We start from the raw sequence: 24093 nt of genomic DNA on the forward strand, positions 1-24093 counted from the left end.
TATAAGACTCTTTGTTGTCCAGTTAATATGAGTTATCATTGTTGAGATGCATAGAATTCAATTGATTCTACCAAGACAACTGCATTCATTTATTGTAAAAATTTATAACACTTTTTATTTTACTGATTCATTTTGATTATATCTATATAGGAATAATTATTACATAAGTTACATCTGTACATGTGCTTTGTCATAAAATTTTGTATTCTTTGAAAAAAACGAACCTGATTAACTTCTTTGGCCTGTAACTCATGCACTTCCTCAATCATGTCACCTGTAATGCATGAGTACACATGTATAAAATGAAACAATGAGGGGAATCATTTTCATAAAATACATCACTAATACTCTTAATTTCATTAATTTTTCTGGATAAAACCTTATTTTACTTTTAATATATTAAGTTCTTCTACATGCTTTATGGCTATGTTTGAAGTGACAAACAACTTTATAGAAGTGATAATATTTCTTTGATAACTTACCAATAAACTCATCCAATTCTGATATTATACTTCTGTATTGCATCTTTTCTGTCAGACCACGCCAATGCTTGTAAACTTTACCACACAAAGTATGTGCTCTACTCAGTAAAGGAAGATCAACATCAGGACTATCTACCTAGAAACAAATATTAAGACTTGCGTCAAAGTTACATCAACAATCAACTCTTAGTTAGGCAGCATACATGGGACCCAATGCAGGCACTTCAAAACTATAAGTTGGTGTTTTTAAACATTGAAAGTGTAAGAAAATTTTTAATTTACTTCTATAGATGGTTTCTGCATTTTCTCTAGGTAGCATGTTATTTTAAATGGAGACCTCATTTGAAATTGATACATCAACAAAGTTGAACTCCCAGGGCATAAATGTTAAACAATCTTTGCAGGGCACCTCAAATTTGCATGAGGCAAAACCAAATTTACAAAAACACTGTTTTTTTATGTACCTGTTGAATAATAATTGGTTTCTTGGTAATAATATTCAGGTTTACAAACTCTTCCCTCCATTTAGAGATATTCTGTTCAGAGCTTATAGATGTAGTTTTCTCTTGATAAACAGCTCTCACTGGCTGGTTTAAAATGTCCTACAAGCAAAAAGATCAGAATATAAGATAATTTGTTAAATAAATTTTCAGAATAGTTCAGATAAAATTTTGTAGATAGAGAAGAAGTTCTTGTTTATAACAATAAAAATTGCAAATAAACAGCTACAAAATAAATTCATACAAATACCCCAAAATGTTATATGTGTTTTCTTTATTTGATTTACTGCAAGCTCTTGAGAAAATGTTTTGGAAAGTATTTAAAACGCCCACTGATTTTTCATTTACTTTTTATAAAGTTATCAATAATATGTTCAGTTGGAGTTCAAAGTAAACTAGACATACTGAGTAGCAAACATATTTACCTGAAAAGTTTTGACATGTTTGTGAAGAGTTCTATGTGTCTTCTCTGTGGTCGTTTTTAATGCCCAGTAATTCATGTCAGTCCATCTAGCTATCTTAACAAATCCCTGAAAAAAAATATTCATATAACGAATGCAGTAGTTCTAATAATAAAGTAATGGTATATACACACTGAGAAGATGAAACATTGAAGGAATATAGTATCTAACAACATTTTAAACTTTTGTCTGAAAGATTTTATTTGATTACAAGTTAAAACATAATATTCAAATGCTAACATTTTGGAAAAGTGTAAATCTTCAATACGATAGAATCCTTCAAACAAGAAAATAGTATAGGGAATACCTTCCAAAATCAAATTACATTATAGAACATTGGACTATCATTAAAAATCTTCTTCCATGACCATTCCTTTTTTCATTTCAAAAGCTCTTTCTTTCAAACTAAACAAAAGAAAAGAAAATTACTATAGAGTTCAACAACATGTTCATGCAATCCTTAGAATTATGTATTTACCTTAAGTTCTTTTTCAACAGGAGCTCTCAGTCGTTGTATTTCTTCGTCTATCATTGCAGAGAACTGATTGTAAAACTGGTATATATTCCAGAGGAGGTTTACAAGATATTCTGCAATATAAAAATGCAGGTATACCTGTGCACTGACTTATCTATTGCTGTTTATACTTGTATTCTTGTATCAAATCGTACCGTTCTATATTAATTATGCACTTAGTATTATTTCACAAAACTATCTTGCTGAAAAGTGTTTCAAGCTGGATTATTATCTTTAAACTTTTCTTTTCTTTTCTTCAATGTGTTGTTGTGCACTTTTCAGTACTGAGGATTATTTATTTTCTTGGGAACCAAACTTTAAAGATTCAAGAAAAATTTACATTTGTTGATACAGGACGGTTTTACAAATTCTATATACAAACCTATAACAAAGTTGTATTTCATTGATCATCAGAATTCAAGGTTCATATATATACCCATAATATCCCAAAATAATGATGAAGAATCCACAGTTTGCTAATTTTACTGCATTAATATGAGGCAGGCATTACCTGTGAATGGGGACGAAGTTTGTTTAAATTATTTTTTTTGTACTTAAATATTTGTTAAAAAAAGAAACGGAAATACCGTAACGTTTCCGATTTTGGTTCTGTTTTTAGGGATTTTACTTGTGACGTTATTTAAGTTATGACGTCATGTTCAATGTAAACAAAAAACGCAATACATCAGGTAACGTTTATTCATACCAAAGACAAAGAATGATTAAAAATGAAATATTGGTATTGTGTTCCTCGAGTTCCTATATTTTACTAGACTAATCAAAGTCTCACAACAACAAGACCGGAAGAAGGAAGTAGAGTTATGTGTTCTGCGCAGATCGGGAAATTAAAAAACGCAACAACAAAAAATTGAATGATTTTGAGTTCATTAGTACAATGAAAAATTCGGGAAATTTTCCCGATTTTTTTTTTTTTTTTTTTTATTGAATTTTCTACTGTAATAGGGGACTTCGTCCCCATATAAAAGATTTCCACAGTGTCCCAGGTATAGTAAGTATAATGAAGTGATATACAATAATCTATATCAATCCTTTAACTTAGGAAATATAGGTCACTGCATGATTTTCATACTTTGTTTATCAGACAAATCCATATTAACAAGTTGACAATGGAAGCTCTTCACCATTTCCAGACGAGTCTTGCATTCTCCCAAGGTAGATTTTTCCATAAACTCCAACAATGATTTCAGAATGTCCTTATCTGTCATCGGGGTATTATCTCCTTCTCCAACCTAAAAATATAATATAATAATGAATTCATAAATAGCACATATTTTAGGCAAGCATTGGAAAATTGAGTAGAAGGTTTAAGAAGTTTAAATAATAAATATTGACACAATATGAACAAGAGTTACTTCCCTTTTATCAGAGTGTAGAAATTCCTTCATAAGTTTGCAAAACTTCACTGATGTCTGAAAGACTAAAAAAAAAGACGTCTTCTGAACTATTTTAATTTCTTTTAAACTTGCTTGATTCCAAACTATATTCTAGTAGGGATTTTTTTTTTATCAGACTTGTATATACCACATGTTTCAAGTTGGTTCAATAGTCAAATAGGAAAATCCACTGTTTATATTGCTCACCTGACTAGGCATTAGATATGACTGAATTAACTGATACAGATGAAACCACCATCTACTGGCTTTTCTTGAATGTTTTCTACAGACTGTATCCAAGCATTTACTCCAACAACTGAAACAAAACAACTTCAATATTGATATAGCGGGTTGATGAATTGTACACATTCAAAAGAGAGATAAATACACCACTTGAACACATTTTAAATAATCATCATATATTACAATGCAATAGACAGAATGTCTGTTAACCTTAGATTTGGAAACATAAATCTTTTGATTTTGTCTTTACAAAAGTATCAATATTCTCAAGAGAGTAAAAATATATATTATCATACTGTTGTCTGGAATTTGCTTAACTTTAGGTCCTTTTCAGTTAGATTAGCTTTTCACACTTTTTATATAAAGTTTGTTTTCTTATTTTAAAAATAATTTGGCCTGAAGCATCACATGATGAGACATTTTAAATAGTCAAAATGTGCCTCTGGTGCAGTAAAATGTAAATGTTAGAGTTTTACACAATATTTTAAAAAGTAAGTCTTCTATGTAGCGAATTCAATTTTCCTGACAATTTAAAAAACAAATTTCTTCTGCTTGTGTAAGTATATACCTGAGTTCTAACTTTCTCCATTCAATGATAACAGCAGTTATTTCTGACAGCTCTGTCATCATAGACACATGTTTGGCAGCATTACTTTCCCAGTCCTACATTGAAACGATAACAACCTGCATTATCATACCATCACAACTCCATTCACTACTTTTGGTTAAAGTCATAAAATAAGTTTAATTTTGTCTTTAACTTCATATTTCTATTATTTTTTTCTTCCATGAACAGATTCTTACATCAACAGAAGATACATAAAAAGAATTATATTTCACATTTTAAATGGATGAGATATGCAGCTCGTCAGTAATAAATATTGCCATATGAATATTAGTAAGAAGAAAGTGAATGATGTTCCACCGCCCAAAGCAGAATTCTAGTTATTTAACTTGTCTATTATCTTACCTGAGCTTTCTCTAACAGCAACTCAATTCCTGTCAAAAACTTTATAACAGGGGAGGTAACTGCAAATGACTTTATTCTATCCCCAATCATCACCAGCTGAAATATATATTTTAGTATTGTAGTTCATTAGCATGAAATTTTGATTTTTTAAGTTAATGACAAAATGCATTGTGATTTTAAATGCCAGCTTTGAAATCATTTCAAGTAAGGTCCTAAATCTATTTTGTATACAAGAGATTACGATACCCAAGTCTTCAACTTTGGATTCAAGAGGACCAGAAATACAAAATACAAGTTTTGAACATATCATCTTCTTAAAACAATGTACATAACCATGATAACTTGTATCAGATATCATTTTATTTAAATTGTGTTCGTTTAAAGGGGAAACAAATTATAGCATACTATAAACAAGAAAATTGCTATCATGACTGTTAAGAAAAGACTTCAAATATTAAACAGATTTTTAGCTCATACACTTCCCAATAGAAAATATAATTTCTTACCTGCTTGAGAGTAGGATGACCAGGCCATTCAATTTGTAACTCCTGTACTTTGTGGACTAGTTTGTCAATAACAGGCAAACATTTAACTGCCTCAGATACATTACTATCATAGTAGATATCATAGTCCTCTGTTATACTACTTCCCTGTTAAATATACAAATATTCCACTTAAATGTCATACAATATTTGAACAGTATGTAAATTGTTTAAATGATGGAATGTGTATACAAAGTTCAGCTAGGTGTTTTTAAAATTTATAAACAAACAGATTTAAATAGTTTCAAATAATAACATGGTAATTTTAAGTGCTTTGATTCTTAGCTAAGTCATCTTCACATTAGTTAAAGCTTTGCTGGAAACAGTAACAGTGTAACCCTTTCCAATTACAAAGTTTTACACAAGAAAGACAGAAAAATATTTTAAGGGAATAAATCCTCCTTCTGATTTTTCATCATTTAAATCTTCTCCACTATAGTTACTTTTATTTTAGATTTTACAGCCTATTGCATTGAGTGTGAAGGCAAAGGTAATATCTTTGGTTAGCTTGCTTGCTAGCTGAACCATGAAGTCATTTTTAGGTATGGTATACTACCCTCCTTTCCAAGGAGTGTAGTCCTACAGACAGATAGAGTGGTGGGCACATATTTGCCATGGACACATTTTCACCGTTTTGCTATTTTTTCTTTAAATTTGTGAGCTTTTATCCAGGACTTGCCTAAATACATGTAGATGGTTAAGACTGTTTGTAATGTTCGAATGGTTGATATTCATCTTTACCCAATTTCCAAGGTTATTCACACATACAGAAATATGCAGGTATTTTTAAACAATTTTTAGCTAATATGTAAGATTTATATGGCAATCATGCGGTCTTAAAGTAAATTTTTGTGAGAAAAATCATATAGAAATGATCTTTCAAGCTTAATCATTTAATCACCAAATTTCGTTTTTTTAATATACCAGGATAATGAGGATGGTCATATCATACATTGCAGCGAAAATGTGTCCCCCATGGTACACAAACAACTTGATTTCCTCTTGAGTTTACATTCATTTTAAGAACAATTAACCAATGTTTTGAAGATAATTCCTTTATCAAACATTTTTTTCATATAGTAATATTTCTGAAACCTACATAAAAAGTTCCAAATATTCGAATGTAGGAATCTGTTGGACTAGTCTACTCTTAAAGGTGGGTAGTTTAACTGACCCAATATTGACTTCACGGTTCAGCTAGCAAGCAAGCTAACCAAAGATATTACCTTTGCCTACACACTCATTGCAATCGGCTGTAACATGCAAACTGTAGTTGTCTTACTTGTTGAGAAATCTGTTCCTGTACCACTGAAGCCACTATGAGATGTCCACCAAACATTGGTTTGTCTATCTTTTCATCTAAAATAACACAAAAAGGTTACACCTTTTATTGGATTAAAAACATATTTTGTAACTTTCATAGGGTATGACACAAGTGACATTCCACATCTTGCATGAAGCAATGACACACTTCTTGCTTCAAAATATACCACACCACTTGACTTCCTATTAACTTTTTTTAGCATTTACTTATCAATTAGAAATGATTTTATTACTTATTATAATTTCCATTCTGTATTTTAAATTTTCTCTTAGACTGAAAAAAAAAATATTGCCAGTTTTTTTAAAGGCAAATAATAGGACTCCTTGAGAATTGCAATTATAAGAATTTGTATTCTGATATCTGATACATATCTGTATGTAGCTTTTTCTAAAATAGCAATATGGCGTTTTTGTTCATTCTTCAAAAATCATAATCATAAATAAATGCATAAGTTCTGAATTTACAGTATTTAAAACTAGATTTGAACAGATAATAAATTATCTAATAAACTCTGTTACAACCTCCAAATTATAATAGCAGCTCACATGTTCCAATATATATGGTATGAGTGCTTAACTGCAACACTGTATTATCAATTTTTCAAATCACTATTGTTGTTAAACTTATGTTGTCAAGTTACTGTCTAATTGATATTTACTCTACATATTTGTAAATTCCTATTAAATAAAAAGTTAAGAGAATAAACATACTCAGATACTGATAGGTCGGTTTCAGTAATGATGTCATCACCATGTAATTACTTAGAACCGGTCTAATAATGTCCTGAACTTTGACCTCTATGTTACAAGTTTGTTTCAGCCAATCAGCATTTGTTAGCAAAGTAAATATAGCATGGTGGATTCTACATATTGTATTCATTTCTTCCTCCGAGATAGAATCTTGGGATGTACTACTACTGTCCACTTTAACAGGTTCTGGTCCCTCTAGGGTTGGTCTGCCAGAAACATCCATGTAATCCTAAAAATTAGAAATTTAATGAAATTCATTTGGAGCAATAATTTTCATGGACGTTGAAAAATATTTTGGAAGAACTAAGGAAAGCCATTATTTTCAGTTCTGAATAATATGTTGCATTAGAATGGAGATACGGGTATTGTATTTTAAGCTTGGCCTTCTTAAAATTTGTTGCGTCACTTGAGCAACAATTTCTTAAACAGCTCTTAAACAAAAAATGTTTTCATTGGACACTAAGCCCTGATCTGGGTCAAAATCTGAAGTTATTTACTATATATAAGAATGTTGGTACCAATGAGCAATAATTCTATATCAATTATAACGTTATGTTAACAAATACTGGTTAAATTATTTTCCATTGGTCATTGTCAATGACTAAAAAGAGACCTTTAGTGTAAATAAAATAATACAAATTAATTACTTGTTCAAATGAAGGGAAATTTTGTTTGAATTCATCTTCTTCCTTTTCTGCTTCCATCCTTTCATCTCCATGAAGCTGAGCTTTATATCTATACAGACAATCATCTTCTTCTTCCTTTTGTCTTCTCCTTTCTTCCTGTTGTTGCCAGGTCTCTACAAACTGATCCAATAATTTCGACAGAGTGAAGATCAATCGTGGGGTCAACTCTTTCCTGATGAAACTATCACTGTTAACTAGATCTAGTCCACTGCTTCTTAAACTAAAATGGAAACATGAATAATTCATTATGAATGACATCTGCATTGACACATACTTGTAATAATGACTGCTAAAAACATTGAACAACACACTTTAAATAAACTCTAATTCAAATATTTTTTTTTAATCAAATTTTAAAATCCTTGCTGATATATCACTTTGAAAAACATTGCTTCATTTAGGAATAAGCATGGCAACAGAATCTCGTAAAAAATAAGGATTTTCTAAGAGGGACCATGTTCAATATTTCTTCCACTTTAGAGAAAATAACAAATAACTTTTATAATAATTTTACTACTTTTGAAATTAAAAAAAAAAAGTTTCATGAACACAAAGTCATATAATGGTCTTAGTTCAATTTTTATAATTCAGCATTTCTGTGCAAATAAGGTCTTTCCTGCCAATGTATTATCTGCAGAGCCATATATGGGTATAACTAGTACAAGTCAGATGCAAGACAACTATAAAAATGGTATTATCTAGGGAGAAAAAAATATCAGAAAACCTTTTGACAACATACCTAGACAAAAGTGAGTTTGCTGTTGTGGAATCAGGTACCAATGACCCAATGACCTTTTGTGTGTCTGTACTGTTTATATTTTGTGCTAAATAAAGAAAGTCAGGACTGTTCAAAGATACACTAGGCACCTCTGACAGCTGTAACATCACTGTACTTAATAGGTCTTCATTCTGTAAAGGAAAATATTTAATCATCTGGTAAGACTGATAGTTTGAAACAGGGCTATAATTCGTTTCTTCATATATCTATCAGAATTCATTGCAAAATTCAAGCTTTCATAACATCCTATAATACTTCTACCTTGAAGAGAAAAAGTAGAGGGATGTTCCAGAATTAAATTAAAGCATGCAGGGAATGAATGGCACTTTTCAAAGACTCCTACCCTTGGAAGTGCTTTAAAAGGTTTAATCATCCACTACGTTTTTATGTTCTATCCAATAATGAGAGCCTTCACAAATTGTTCTATTGTTTTAATGGTCCATTAGGAATTTTGTTGGCAGAGTCTGACTGTTGATTTTTTTACAACTTTAACATACTTGAGGCAATTCAGAGATCAGCATATAATGTTCTATCACTAAAACAGAGTGAATATTGTCTTTTTGGTCATACATTGCCTTTCATTTATTTTCATTCCAATGGAGGAATTAAACCCTCCCTTTGTAACATGCCTTTTTGTTTTGTAGCCTTTTCCCATAGATGACTCATGTTTTCTTTGAAGTTTTCCAACTATCAATAACCAAGGTCACACGAGTCATTAAACTACTAGGCTAATTGCAAAAGATAACTTTTTACTCTACAAGCATTTTTGGTTGTTCAAATAGTAGTACTGTTCCTTTGCTTATTGTGTTTTTTTGCTGTGTGTGTACTGATTTCGTGTCATGGAAGGATACATCTTATCCTTGTTTTTTCTTTAATGGTAATAGCTGAAATAAATTTCACAGTAATGTTTCAATTCAATAAACACATACAATACAACTATGTCCTGAAGTGGAAGCCATCTTAGACCATCTACTATCATCTTAATCACTGTTTTTAACAATGAACTATTTCATTCAAATATTCCTCCTTTAAGATAACCTGCTGTCCAGTACTTAATTCAAGGGTTCAATATGTATACATAATATAAACTGTCATATTAAAGTGGCTGGCATAAAATAATGTTAACAGTTTTATCTAGTGATTTAGTTATGAAGAATTTTTAATTATTACCTGTGTACGAAGTCTTCCAGTAAGATCTATATGGTAGTTTAATTATTACCTGTGTATGAAGTCTTCCAGTAAGATCTTTATGGTAGTTTGACTGTTTTGTATCTGTGGCTACTAATCTCATTCCATGTTTTATCTACAAATAAAGAAATAAAATCATAGACAATATGGCACTGATTCTGTATTGATGTATAAATTCAAAATTAAATGTTTACCAGAAATTAACACAAAAAAATCTTGAAATGGGCTGATATTGTTTAGAATCATAGGTTCAATTAAAAACTTTCTAGCATTTCGACATGTGTAATATTCTTAGCATTTTAAATTGTGTTTAATTTAGACTGGTAAAACATGGATGATCTATAGTTGATATGGGTTTGACCTAGTTGTATGTAACTGTGAGTACTATAAGAAAATAAAAACGTTCTTACCTGGTATAGAGCTACTAAGAAAGGAATAGTTATGTCTCTGTAGTGAGGGAAATTCTCATCCATGTTCTGTATAAAACTTGTGACAGATTTCTGCCAAGCCTCTTCCTCATTTAATGTTTTGGTTGTCTTGGCAACAGTAGTCTGCATCAACTTTTTCAGTAGATTAGTCACATGATTAACTGATCCAATGCTGGTTTTGAAGTTTGTGATCAATGAAACCACTGACCTGAACTGTAATAAATCATAAAATAATTCTGATCATACAGGGAGATAATTCATGAACATATTTTGCAATAGAAAGAAAAAAGTTTCTACTTTCTGAAGCAGCATTATACATATATATATATAAAGCATTGATAACATCATCATTAAGCAAACATCATCATTATCATTAATAATTTTAAATTTACAAACTCAACAGGATAAAAATGTTTATTTCACACAGTGGCAAATAAATATAAGAAATACATTGATCAGTAGTATGGCTGACATTGCCTTTAAAAATTTTACAGTATCAAAAAGAAAAAAAAAAACAGCTACCAAAATCAATTCTTATGATCTAAGATGGCAGCCACAAATGTTTGAGTATATTTTGCTGTTAACTTGATTGAGTATATTTTGCTGTTTACCTGTTTGAGTATATTATGCTGTCTACCCGAGTGAATATATTTTGCTGTTTACCTTATGAGTATATTTTACTGTTTACCTGTGCAAGTTTATTCTAAAGTTTACCAGCTGTGTGAATGTATCTTACAGTTTACCTGTGGTGTTGGTCTGTATGCCTGCTGATGATGTAATGTATGTATGTTCTGCTGTTTACCAGTGCAAGTGTGTTTCGCTGTTTACCTGTGAGTGTATTTTGCTGTTTACCTGTGATGGTTTCGGTCTGTAAGCCTGTTGATGTTGTAATGCCTGTATTTTCTGCTGTAGAATGCATTGTTTCTCCTTCAGATGTACTACATGTGGATGCATTAAACTGTCAGGGAGACTGTCCAGACTGTCACCGGTCTGTATAAAATGGTGTGTACTTCTAGCTGCTAGTTCATATTCTATTTCATTCAACTGGAAAACATATCCTGTATTAATTCAATACTAAACAGACATAGATGTAATCAAAAGACCAAATAATTTCCAAAAATTGGTAACTTTTTTCTTCTTTCCCTAAATTCCTAGTCAAGGAAGTTTCAATTACCTATTCAAGAAAAAGTGAAACTGCAACATACTGCTTACTGATGATACCCTCACCCAAATATTGCAGCACATAAACAAAGAATAGTTTCACAACAAAATATTAATAGTAATTGTTACATTATACAAATCTAATCAACTAGTGTCATAAGACAACACTTAATGTTAAGTTAGAACTGATTCTGCCAATTTAACAAAGAATCTAAAAAAAGTAAAACACTTAAGCATCTTATGGTAGCTCACCTCATTTGTAAGTATTTCAATCTTGATGGCAACCTTTTCAACGGGATCCACAGACAGGTACGGAGTCAACAGTTCAATACTAACTAATCCAAGATATACCCATGCTGTACCTATAGACTGTAGAGTGCTTGTTTCACTACTTGTTACAATGTCCAAAACACTTTTCACACAATTTTCAACTGCATTGTGCTCAGAAAAAATAGATTTTAACACAAAACAGAACTTTTCCACAAATTCTGAATTTTGAATCTGATCTGTTTGGCCATTAGACATTAGTTCTACCACTGGTAATATTTGTCCCATCACAGATTGGTTTTCTTCACTTAAAGATGCTGTTATGGATTTCATCAGGTGTTTAAATTCAAAAGCAATATTTCTTCTTTCAGATGTTCTGTAAAATATTTAAAATAATACAGATCAATACACCATTTACATTTTTTTTTTAAATAATAATCAAAATAAAATATAAAACAAAACAAAACAGAAATGCATTGAAACATAACAACTTGTTTTTATACTTAATTCATTTCAACATTCATTGGTTCATTTGCATTCTAATAAAACTCATTTTTGGTAAGATAATTAAAAGACTTTTTCTTACATCATCTGCCTGCTTATCAACAAACGACATATTAATATGAAGAAATAAGAGTAAGACTTGTAACTTGAAGTTGTGAAATCCACAATAATTTTCTGTAATCTTGAGTTGAACAAACCTTGGATCATACTGAGGTTTTGCTAACAAGAATTTGAATATTCAGATGAAGAAATAATAATAAGACTTGAAAATTAAAGTTGTGAAATCCAGGATCATTTTCTATAATCTTGAGTTGAACAAACCTTGGATCATACTGAGTTTCTGCTAACAATGAACAATTACACCAGAGCTGTTTTGACATCAGATTGAGCTTCTCTATTTCACATGAGAAGTTCCCCAATGGTACTTGTAAAGGTTGTAATCTATTTTCATATGTTTTCCTGCCGTCTTGGGAATTTTCTGAGTTAGACAGATAGTGTGATGCTAAATAGGAAAAGGTTGGTGTGAACAGAAATCCTGGTCCCTACAAAATAATGGAAAGTATTATATAGTTAAGGCAAAATTCTTCTGTGAGATACTTCTGAATTAATAATGCCTAACAAACAAAGGAAACTGGATTAATCTTATATCTCTGATATGGATGTTATCAGCAAGAATATCAAGTCAATCTGTTACAGGATGTGAAAGCTAGGGCAATCTGTTGAAATCAGTAAATATAAAATGGAATTATTCTTTTTATTAAATTTGCCTTAACAATATGTCTCTTGGGGTAGAATAACAAGAGGCTCTAAAGAGCATGTGTCGCTCACCTTGGTCTATGTGTATATCTTAAACGAATAAAAAATTACAAAATTTACAAAAGGAGTAGGTTCAGTAAGACCCCTTTTTGGCCCCAAAATATTGCAGTTTTACAAAATTGTTAAAATGTAAACCTTTAGTTATTTATTGGACAGTAAAATGCTTCTGCTACATAAATATGGGCTGTTTTTGACAATACAATGCACATATATCTGGTACTAGCACCATTAAGTCATGCTAAATTACTGAAATCTTCATAATTCTAGCATTTTAGTTAAATTTTAGACGGTTTTCGTGTAAAACGAAAGTGGCCGCATTCGTGTTCATCCTTAACATTGAAATGTAAGTTGTATTTGATGATAATACATAACATATATAAAGGTTGAGGATGAACACGGATGCGGCCACTTTCATTTTTACCAAAAACCATCTGAAAAGTGACATTTTTCGGCATATTAGGTAGATTTTTCATATTTGAGCTTAAATCGGATCGTTTTAAATGACTAAATCTGTTAAAATCTTTCACATAAACTAATTAATTCAAATAAAATAGACACTTAAGTGTTTAAAAAGTGGTCAAAATCTTTCGTCAGATGAACCTGAAATTTGAGGCCAAAATCGGTCCTTACCGGACCTACTCCTTTATGAAAATTTTTAAAAGTTGACTATAAAAGACAATAACTCCTTAACAGGTTAATTGACCATTTTTTATAAAAGTTAACAACGACAGACAACGGACGCCAAGTGATGAGAAACACTCACTTGGCCCTTTGTGCCAGGTGAGCTAAAAATTACATTAAGAAGGAGATAAATTATAATGCATGCATTTCTTTATCTAATTGATGACCTGACTGTATTGCCTAATATTTTCAAGCAGTATCAGCTGCATGATATATCTGTGATTTAAAGAAATCTTAGAATCTAAGAAAAAAGAACATTGCCTATAATATTGATTATTTCAAGTAAATACAAGTTTTGCATTTCCCTCCATGTTTTATTCTGATTGAATGAAAAGATTTTGATCTACATGTATATGTCTTTGTATATACTATAGGAGATTGTTAAACACAAGTAACATAAAAGTAATATAAACAAGAATGTGTCCTCAGTACACGAATGCCCCACTCGCACTATCATTTTCCATGTTCAGTGGACCGTGAAATTGGGGTAAAAACTCTAATTTGGCATTAAAATTAGAAAGATCATATCATAGGGGACATGTGTACTAAGTTTGAAGTCGATTGGACTTAAACTTCATCAAAAACTACCTTGACCAAAAACTTTAACCTGAAGCGGGACAGACGGACGGACGGACGAACGAACGGACAGACGGACGGACGAACGGACAGATGGACGGACGCACAGACCAGAAAACATAATGCCCCTCTACTATCGTAGGTGGGGCATAAAAATGTAAATTACCAAAGAAAGATCTCCACCATCTATTTCTGTATTCAAATTTAGATATCTATTGACACACTGAGCTGGCGTTAGATTCCATAGTTGTTTATATAGTTTCATCTTCAATAATGGATATACTTCATTGAAGTTCCCCTGTAAATATATGCATGTATATTAGCCCTTTCAACGCTACACAAAAAAATAGAAAAATGGCTGCTGCTGCTGCATTTTTTTTGTGTTCATTTATTAGAACAGTATATTCTTTTTCAGACTGCTGTATCTTTTTTATTATAAGAGATACAGAGAAAGTTGTTGCATGAAAAATGTTCAGGAGGGTATGAACTGTAATGTAAAGTAGTTATTTCAGTAAAATTTTTATCAGGTTACCTGCATTTTCAGGTAATTAACAGGTAAAAGGTGTAATTTATTACATTTGTGTTGAATTTGGAATAAAAACTACTTTTAGTCTTCATCTATTTTGTTGTTTTATCTGCCATATAATAAAGAAGACACCAATTGCACGATTCTGTAGCGTATTGCACCATACACAACGTATTATGTAATCGTGGCACAAATCAGTGGCTCCGTTCTCAAAATTTCAGTCAACCTCCGTTTTCCCCCCTTTTTCTACGTCTCGTAATGATCGATCAAATCATATTTCCCGCACGAATTGAATGTAATAAACACATTGAGATAACAAGAAACCTTTTAACTAATCCTCGTCGTCAGTTTCGCCATAGAAATGCTGAAATATTTCCATATTTACAGCTTCGTTTCCGATTTCCGCCATTTGCATTTGTCAAAATATTTGTTTTTATTTTCCTTCAATTTTCCTTCTACTGCATGATTTTACAATAAAAATTGCCGGGATTTCAAGCGCAAATGAGACCTTGCATATCCTCGATTCATACAAGGAAAAATTAGAGAGGACCCGAATGAAAACCGAATGGTTTAAGAGTCCTAATGAAAAATCCGTTGTCATCGCGGCATATGCCGCGAATAGCAGTGGCGGACGGCGTATGTCATCGCGGCATATGCCGTGTATAGCGTTGAAAGGGTTAGTTATCAAATTGTTCAATTAATTTATACTTTTAACAAATCAACATTTTATAATATACTTAGCATTAATATGATAGCTTTTGCATATATGTGTAAGGATTGGAAGTACACAAGCCATAATTTCCCACCCAGGCTGATAACCCATATCAGGGGCATCTCGTGCACAAAACCCATAATATCTCGTGCAAGTTACTTCCGTTATTTCCAGTATTGTCTGTTTACTTTTCCATTGTGAGGTCAGATATTTTTTATGATGACGTCAAAATTTATGGGAACTTTTGTGATGTTCAGAAATGACGTACAAATGGCTATAAGGTGTATTGGATCCAGTGGTGAATTTGTTTGTACAGAACTAGTTGTTATTGAAAAACAGATGTTAACAAGGCTAAATCCAACGATTTAGATTTTTAAAATGATGATAGTTTAGTTTTTGCTTACAAATGCCATTGACAACTATGAATCATTTTATAGTACAACAAACATGGAGTAATAATGATAAAAAAAACTCCTCCAAATTTTCAATGTTTCAAAATGCCTCTATAGGAAATGGTACCATAAATAAATATGGAGGTCGTGATGCTATTGTTTGACAATTATAGTGTATTTGTTGGATTCATGATTGAACTTTTTATAAAGTTTTTGACTGTTTTAGTTATTTTATTTGTTTATTTGCTTTACCTAAAAGAATTGTCGGAAGTATAGGTTAAAGAGATTAATACATGGCCTTTTCCATATCGGCCAGAGTATCATCCCTCGACCCATAACAGCATCTCGACTACGTCTCGGGATGATACCCGGGCCGATATGGAAAAAGCCATGTATTAATCTCTATATATATAAGGTTTAAAAAATGCATCATATTCAAACTTTCTATCATTAACCTTCCCTACAGGCACAATTTGAGAGTGCCTTTTGTGTCATAAATTCATATTATCCTAAAACTGAGTTTACAATTATGCATTTTGGCTACAAACTAGAATAGATGTCCACTATGGACATCATGCCTTTCATATCTCATAGTCCAATAAACTGAAAAAATCGCAATCATAACTTTAATTTGTCATAATTGACACATGTCCTGGGTTTCAAGTTAATGTGGCCACAATTTCAAGATAAACTATCTTAAAGCAATTTTAAGCTAATACAGGACAAAGGGACAAAGGGATGGAGGATTGACAGGAACATTGCCCAGGAAACAATGTCACCTACTATTGTAGGTCAGGCATAAAGAAAGCTTGAATTTTTCATTAAATCCATAAATTTATCTGTCTTGTAAACATTTGACATATATATTAAAATTATATAAATATATTTATATGCATTTAAAATTAAAACAAAAACCCTCAACATTTAAAATAATTTATAGTATTTTAAAATTGTTTCTGGTAAAGCTAGCCAAGTTGTAACTGTATATCATATCTGTTTTTCACTCATTGTTTTGTACATAAATTAGGCTGTTAGTTTCCATGTTTGAATTGTTAACGTTTGTCTTTTAAGGGCCGTTTCCAACTGACTATAGATGCAGTATGGGTTTTGTTCATTGCTGAAGGCCAGACATTGACCTTTAGTTGTAAACTTCTATGTCATTTGGTCTCTTTTGGATAGTTGTCTCATTGGCCATCATACCACATCTTCTTATTTTCATATATACTTACTGGTGTTTCTATTGCCTGTTGCCACATATTGATCTGTAATGGTGACATACAAGTAAAATGCAAACAATAATCTGTGTATGTTGACATATAACTTGAGGTGATGTCACTCATATGGTGAATCAAACTCCTCCCAACCGTAGCTATTACAGATTCGTATAGTGGCCACAAGCTGACAGATTCATTGGGTAAATAATTACTTGTCTGTAAAATACTCTGTTCTGATTGGCCAATATCCATTGGAGTTTCTTCACGTATGTACTCATTTAAATGTTTGTTCACTGAATCAGAATTGATCCCTGATTTGCACATAAGCTGTCTAATTTCCAAAATTTTACTGCACAAGACGTCTTTATTTTCTGTAAAAAAAAATGTGATAGTGGATTACATATAGTTTCTATTAAATTTATTCACAAAAAACATACTCACTTTTATATAAAGGTTCTTTTTATTATAATCAGAATACATTTTGAAGAGAAACTTGACTTTTTTTAAAAATTATGTTGATGTCATACAATAGAAGTTCCTTTATAATATTTGTGTATCAGGTTAATGTTTCATTAATGTACAACCCCTTACCACATTTTTTTAACATATACTTATTTAAAAATTGAATGCTTCTTTTTGTAAATTTATTGGGGTGTAAAAGCGTTGACCGAAGTACATTTTGTATGAAGTGCTTCCGCGCTTCATTCTAAAAATGTACGCACGGTCAACGCTTTTACAACCCTATAAAGTTACAAAAAGAAGCATTCAATACTTATAATTACTTTTTTTAGCTATGATCATGAAAACACGAATTTTATATATTTTATTATTTAATTCACCTGTGCACTTTATTGTTGGAGCACGTGTTATCATGAGTGAAAAGTTGTATTGAGCAATGCAACTGCTTACGGAATAACATGTGATGTGCAGTTAGCCAATCAGAATAAAATATTATAATGAAACATACATCTAATGTAATTATTTAATAGTAAGAAATTAAAATCTTGTATTTACAAAATAAAAGTACTCTTATGTTTGTTTACTTTGAATTGATCTGAAAATGTATTATTATCATTATATGTATTTTATTTTTACTTTTCTTGCTGTTAATGGTTTTGAATTTTATTTGGAATGTATATGTTTATACCAATGTCTTGGTTAGACCTGTTGCAATTATTGAGGTAAAATGTATACAGAAGTTTAACTTGTTCCTTAAAATCATTGAAACCATGAAAACTTTGGTATTAATTTCTTGTTTAATAAGGGTTGTAAGTTTCAATAGACAGAGGAGTACACCCCCACTTTTTTAAAATGACCATACATAGCTTACCTTCAATCAGTCCAGATGAAGTTAACTTAAAACAGAACAATAACAGATCTGTAACAGTCCTGCTATCAGTAATGTGCAACTGAATTTTTGGCCATGCTAATAATTTTACAAATGGACAGTGGACATCAATCTGCTTGGCTAAGTCTGTTAAACACAAATCAAACTGACTCTCCATTTTAGTTTTGTAAGCTTGTGGATGTCCTGCTGTGTTCCAAAACTTCATGTATCTTTTCCCTAGTTGATTATTCTGTCCTAATTTTGAATGAATATGTTGGACAATAGAAGACAACTCTGCTGGCATCCTGCAAAATAAACAATTCTCTTGGTTATTTAAAACCGGTACCAAGTTTGTAATCATACTGGATGAACCCATAGAGTCCCAATTGTGTTGGATTCATATCTTCAACCTGCAGATATACTATAAAAGTATCACTAACAGATGACACTGGCCCTGAAAAGTTTGTGATTTTCATATTAAAATCCTTAAAATCAAATGGTTAGAAGTGCTCAATTGAATTGTATGTGCAGATTTTGAGAAAATCTTAGTAATTTCTGATAGTTGGTTTTAATAGGAGAAAATGTAACTAATGCGTTTATTTTATAATGACTAATATGTATAATCAATTTTTACAATGATTAAAACCTGAATTGATTGTCATTCCCTTCACCTATATCACCCTGCTCAGTCACTAAGTAATTTTCATACCATAGCTTTGAGACATGAGCAGATCCACAATGTCTTAGACTCACTCGACAAAAAGCTTCAAATTGATTATTGTGACTCACAGCTGATATCTTACATTATCAACATGCAGACAACCTGATAATCAGTATGTCTTACAATTCAATTGAAAATCAATTATATGCGAAAATAGTGCCAATTAAACAAGAGATAGAAATACATCATTTAACCAACAATGCATCTGTTTACAAATATTAAAATATCTCATCCAAACTTACCTATTTACTATTGTACAGATAAACTTGTCATAGAACCAGTTCCAATAAAGTGTCAATGTATGAATATCTGCCTCATTACAGAAACACTTCTCCAACACTACTAACAGTAAAGATCTCCATTTAAATGCACCCAATACCTGAAATAAGTGAAAGGAACTGGTTTTAATATATATATAAAAAAAAAAACACTGAATAACTATGACAGTTTTCAAATAATTTTATTCTGACAACATGTAAATATATAAACACCATCTTTTAAAAAAACCAAGCAGACATGGAATAATACTAATCCTATTCTTAACTCTTATCAAATGAACATGACTAATTACAACATTTGTCAAAAGCAAGAAGACAGATGCCACAAATGAAGCAAGAACTTCTTCTGTCAGATAACTTTCTGTTTTAGTGAGGTTCATTTAAATCAATCTTTTCATAATTCATTATGTTATGTTTTGTAGACCATTGTTTGTCATTTTGTCTTTATTTCTGTTATCCATTGTTTGTCATTTTGTCTTTATTTCTGTTATCCATTGTTTGTCATTTTGTCTTTATTTCTGTTAGCAATTGTTATTTTTAGCCCTCCATTGAAGTCACTACTATCACCTCAATTGATTTACCTGAGCTACTTCTGTAAATGTGTTTATATCCAGATCAGACATCATCTGTAGAAAATCGTCCTTCCTTGTCAGCAGTCTGTAAACATCCTCTAAGATCATCTCATTTTCTATCTTCGATTTTTTAACTATACCTGCAAGTTTATAAACAATTCTGACATTTATACATGCTCATATTGTGAAAACATCAAGTATCAAATACTGCAAATTCAGAAATTATTGCAAGGTTTTTATAAATGTTAATAATGTGACTGGGTGATTATCACAATAATAAGAACTTGCATTCTAAATTCCATAAAAATGTCTGAATCTGGTTGCAGATTTTTCCTGAAATCCCAATAATTAATTGTGCATTGTTGAGCATTCTGCAAAAGTTGCAATAATAATTACATGTAATAATTCCTGCATGTATGGTACATTAAATTTTTCATACAATCTTTTCAAGTGTCTTGGTAGTCTATGTATAAATATGCTTTATAGAGCAAGTTCTTACTTAAAAAAGTGAAGGATAAAAAATATATGGTTCCATCATAATTACATGCTGAAGACTAGATTTCAGTTGATTGAGTCTGATAACTTAATACAAACTGATTAAGTTTGATAATTTACTTTCATTGATATGAAAGCCAGTATTCATTATATAAGATTTTTTTTTACAAATATTATATATTACTAACTGTTATACTTATATTTTTAAAAAGCTGCTAAGCGAACGCCTCCTATGTTTTGTGCAGGTAGAGTTTTCTTAAGTGGATACCAGATAGAGTGCAGGTTTGTCAGATTAATTTACAAAAACACTAAAGAAAACTGCATCTTTTATTAGTTGACTTGTTTCCCTGATTAGATCAGCATCTTCTGGTATTATTTTACATGTTTATCTTATACATTACCTTGCAAGTTTTCCTCAATAGCTTCCAACCGTATATTGTCAGCACAAATAGTATGAACCACAGACTGTTGTAGGTGAAATCTAAAATGATATATAGTCAAATACATACAGAATATTGACTGGATTTATACAGTAACAACATTAATCCTCTAGGTATATCAAATATCTCAATGGGAACAATTTGTAGTGAAGTTCTACAGGTTAATAGTAAGTTTAATTGTTCAAATACATTTGTGTTTTTTTATTGCTTTTTAAAATTCTAGCTTACAGCCATTTTATTATTTCAAACGGAATAACTATAATGGTAAATATTTTTATTTCATTAAAACGTATGGATACAAATCAAGAATTGTTGCAACAACAGTAAGAATGATATCATAAAGCAGTCTAACCTGTTAACAATAGCATGAAGTTCAGCCAACTTATTTTCATCTAAGTCACAAAGTTTGATAACTCTGTCAATCATCTGTACATTCCATCTTAAATCAAAAGGTATCTCCAATAGGAATGATGATTCTATAAAAGAAAATATAGTCACATTTAATGTTCCAAAAGCAGCAAAACATGCATTCAAATTCTTAATTTCACCAGAATGTTCAGATATTTTACGTGGTATTGTGAAGCAGGAAACAGTTAGGCAACAAATCTTAAATATCCTTACAATCTTCCTTATTAAAGCTTATGACCAAATATGACATCATAGCAGCATGAGTTTCTAAATTCCATTGAATAAGGAATTCTGACATACATATCATTGTATCTATAGAAAATATAGCAGTTCAAAAAAACATATTTCTTTATAAGTTTTCTAATGTGTAAAAAGTATTTCTTCTAGTAGCTAGTGGCAAATAATCAAACCAACTTTTATATCTGAACTCAGACGTTTTTAAAATAAAGCTCCAACTTGATAAATGAACAACAATATAGTTCTTACCTGGATAAATCTCTGTCAAGTTTTTAACATAATTCTTTAAACTTTTTGTGAATCCACCTTTATCCATTAAAGTCATAGTGCTGCTGACATTATCACTCAATTCTTTCACAGAGGTCAACAAATTTTTACTCAATACCTGGTCTTCAATACTCTTCATTTCAGTTCTTAATTTCTGCACAAAATTGTCTAACCACTTAATATACAGCTTCCAATAACTTAATGGCATTCCATTCATCAGTATTTGAAAAGCATATTTCAGTTCAGCTAATGTTCTTTCAAATGTCACATCAAATTCACATTTCCTGTAGAAAAAAAAAAGGATTTTTTTTTACAATGAATACATGTGTAACTATCTGTTTTGAATTAATTTTAAAACAAAGATACAAGTTATCTGAAAATAATTTAATTTTGGATGTAACGCGTCTTCTGATTGGCTGACGTTATTTTTTTATGAGCCCATAGACATAATTTTGTCATGTGACCGTGACGTCATCAACGTTTTTTCATGGTTTTCTACGGTTTAAAATGGATTTAGAATTAAATTATAAGAAATGACTGTAACATTTTTTCTGTCTATTCGCGTTATTCAGTGCGCACCACATTTTTATGTTATTTCTTCATAGACAGAAAAAAATATTACAGTCATTCCTTAAATAAAATGTGGTTTGGGCTACTGCTCATTACTTCATTCACCTCTTTTGTTATATATTGAGTGCAAGGAAATACATGTACCAAACAATAGCAAAGTTGACAACAGAAATAAGATAAACACAACATTTAAATTACCAATATCAAACTTGGTATCCAAGTGCCTCTTGTTTTAGGAGTTGATTGATTCAATCTATAAACGGTTCTAAATCATTTTGTATGTTTTCAATTTTGTATTTAACCTTTTAGGAGATCTCATTCTGAAGTTGTCTAAATATATGATTTATACTGTATCTTACACCTTTTTTCCTCTATATATAATTGGCAAAATAATACCCATAAATGTACCTTCTCCTAAACAGTTTTCTAATTACCTGTCAATATTATTCATAAGCTGTTTGGTATAACACATAACACTGCTACCATCTTGCATTATATTGGCTAACTTTACATCAGTCATACAGTCAGTAACTGTTGGTGAAGTGTAAATCATGGTCTCTGACATAAGATCTTTCTCAACCAATTCCTCACATTTTGAATTCCATATGGACTTAGCAATCTTCAAGAAATTTTTACACATAATTATGTTATACTAAAAATATTGTATTCTATATGGATTATATTTTTTAAGCAAAATTTGTTAAGATATGCATTCTTTATAGTAACTTGGAACCTTTGATTTAAAAATACTTTTACCAATAAGACTAGTACTTTAAATAATAACATCTGAGTACTTTCTTATGTCTCCTGCTATATATCTCATAAAAAAAATGTCATTCATACAGAATTTGTTTGGGGTACTATGTATCAACTTTATTTCAGAGAATTCAGTATGAATTGTAAGAACCATATATATCTCATACAACCTTCAGAAACCATAATGTCTTTAGCTAAAGATGTCTAGCCGAATAATGTCTGAATATTTTTTTTTAAATGAAGGCCTTAGTAACTTACAGTTGCTTATGCATTCTTTGATCTCTGTTGCATATTTGTGAAATTGGTAATCATACCACATTTCCTCATTTTTACAAATAAAATTTGACTGGTCTTTTTGATTTTAAGTGTTAATGACTTTAAATTGTTTTATCAAAATTACCTGCTTAGTTGTAAAATATTTCACACTCTTAACATAAATATCACTGGTTGCCAGTTTAAGTGCTTTATCCAATGGAATGCCTCTGTCTATCTGCTGTTTGGTTACTGCTGCCACACACAGAAGATCTAGTATGGTTGGTTGTTCTCCTCTAGATAACTCTGACCTCAAAAGGTCATTGAAAGATATCAACCAATCACAAGCTTTATTCCACACAAGACCTAAGGTCTGCAGGAGAAGTTTTACATCTTTGTTTGAGTATGGTGAACCTTCATCCTAAAAATTAAATAGTTTCCAATGCAGATTAGACAATACTGAAGTTTTCTAATATTATTAAGAACACCTATATTAACAAATCAACATGAACTTAAACGAGAAAGACTTTTAAAAAAAATATTTTGATCTATTCTTATTTTGTCATGATACCTGTAACATGTACAAGACAAGAATGTTCAGTGGACCGTGAAATTGGGGTCAAAATTATAATTTGGAATTATAATTAGAAAGATCATATCAT

At 30.9% G+C, this 24093-nt stretch overlaps 1 protein-coding gene across 4 annotated transcripts in view; it reads right to left on the minus strand.

Moving 5' to 3' along the window:
• Positions 1 to 24093, minus strand: part of LOC143048177 (midasin-like) — a 92065-nt gene that overhangs the window by 25938 nt on the left and 42034 nt on the right. For all 4 annotated transcript variants that reach the window (XM_076221698.1, XM_076221699.1, XM_076221697.1 and 1 more), the window contains 29 exons: positions 23580 to 23852; positions 22858 to 23042; positions 21836 to 22137; positions 21294 to 21417; positions 20903 to 20982; positions 20016 to 20146; positions 19399 to 19535; positions 18439 to 18740; positions 17124 to 17479; positions 14431 to 14562; positions 12513 to 12733; positions 11673 to 12063; positions 11112 to 11303; positions 10242 to 10472; positions 9863 to 9946; positions 8605 to 8774; positions 7827 to 8085; positions 7141 to 7408; positions 6389 to 6465; positions 5071 to 5214; positions 4565 to 4660; positions 4163 to 4257; positions 3559 to 3667; positions 3048 to 3207; positions 1922 to 2031; positions 1408 to 1512; positions 947 to 1084; positions 483 to 618; positions 225 to 274 (listed from right to left, as the gene is read on the minus strand). In XM_076221698.1, coding sequence (XP_076077813.1) covers positions 225 to 274; positions 483 to 618; positions 947 to 1084; positions 1408 to 1512; positions 1922 to 2031; positions 3048 to 3207; positions 3559 to 3667; positions 4163 to 4257; positions 4565 to 4660; positions 5071 to 5214; positions 6389 to 6465; positions 7141 to 7408; positions 7827 to 8085; positions 8605 to 8774; positions 9863 to 9946; positions 10242 to 10472; positions 11112 to 11303; positions 11673 to 12063; positions 12513 to 12733; positions 14431 to 14562; positions 17124 to 17479; positions 18439 to 18740; positions 19399 to 19535; positions 20016 to 20146; positions 20903 to 20982; positions 21294 to 21417; positions 21836 to 22137; positions 22858 to 23042; positions 23580 to 23852 — 5058 coding nt within the window. The remainder of the gene's footprint in view (positions 1 to 224; positions 275 to 482; positions 619 to 946; positions 1085 to 1407; positions 1513 to 1921; positions 2032 to 3047; positions 3208 to 3558; positions 3668 to 4162; positions 4258 to 4564; positions 4661 to 5070; positions 5215 to 6388; positions 6466 to 7140; positions 7409 to 7826; positions 8086 to 8604; positions 8775 to 9862; positions 9947 to 10241; positions 10473 to 11111; positions 11304 to 11672; positions 12064 to 12512; positions 12734 to 14430; positions 14563 to 17123; positions 17480 to 18438; positions 18741 to 19398; positions 19536 to 20015; positions 20147 to 20902; positions 20983 to 21293; positions 21418 to 21835; positions 22138 to 22857; positions 23043 to 23579; positions 23853 to 24093) is intronic.

This window comes from Mytilus galloprovincialis, chromosome 10 (assembly GCF_965363235.1).
Source record: "Mytilus galloprovincialis chromosome 10, xbMytGall1.hap1.1, whole genome shotgun sequence".
Taxonomy (NCBI): domain Eukaryota; kingdom Metazoa; phylum Mollusca; class Bivalvia; order Mytilida; family Mytilidae; genus Mytilus; species Mytilus galloprovincialis.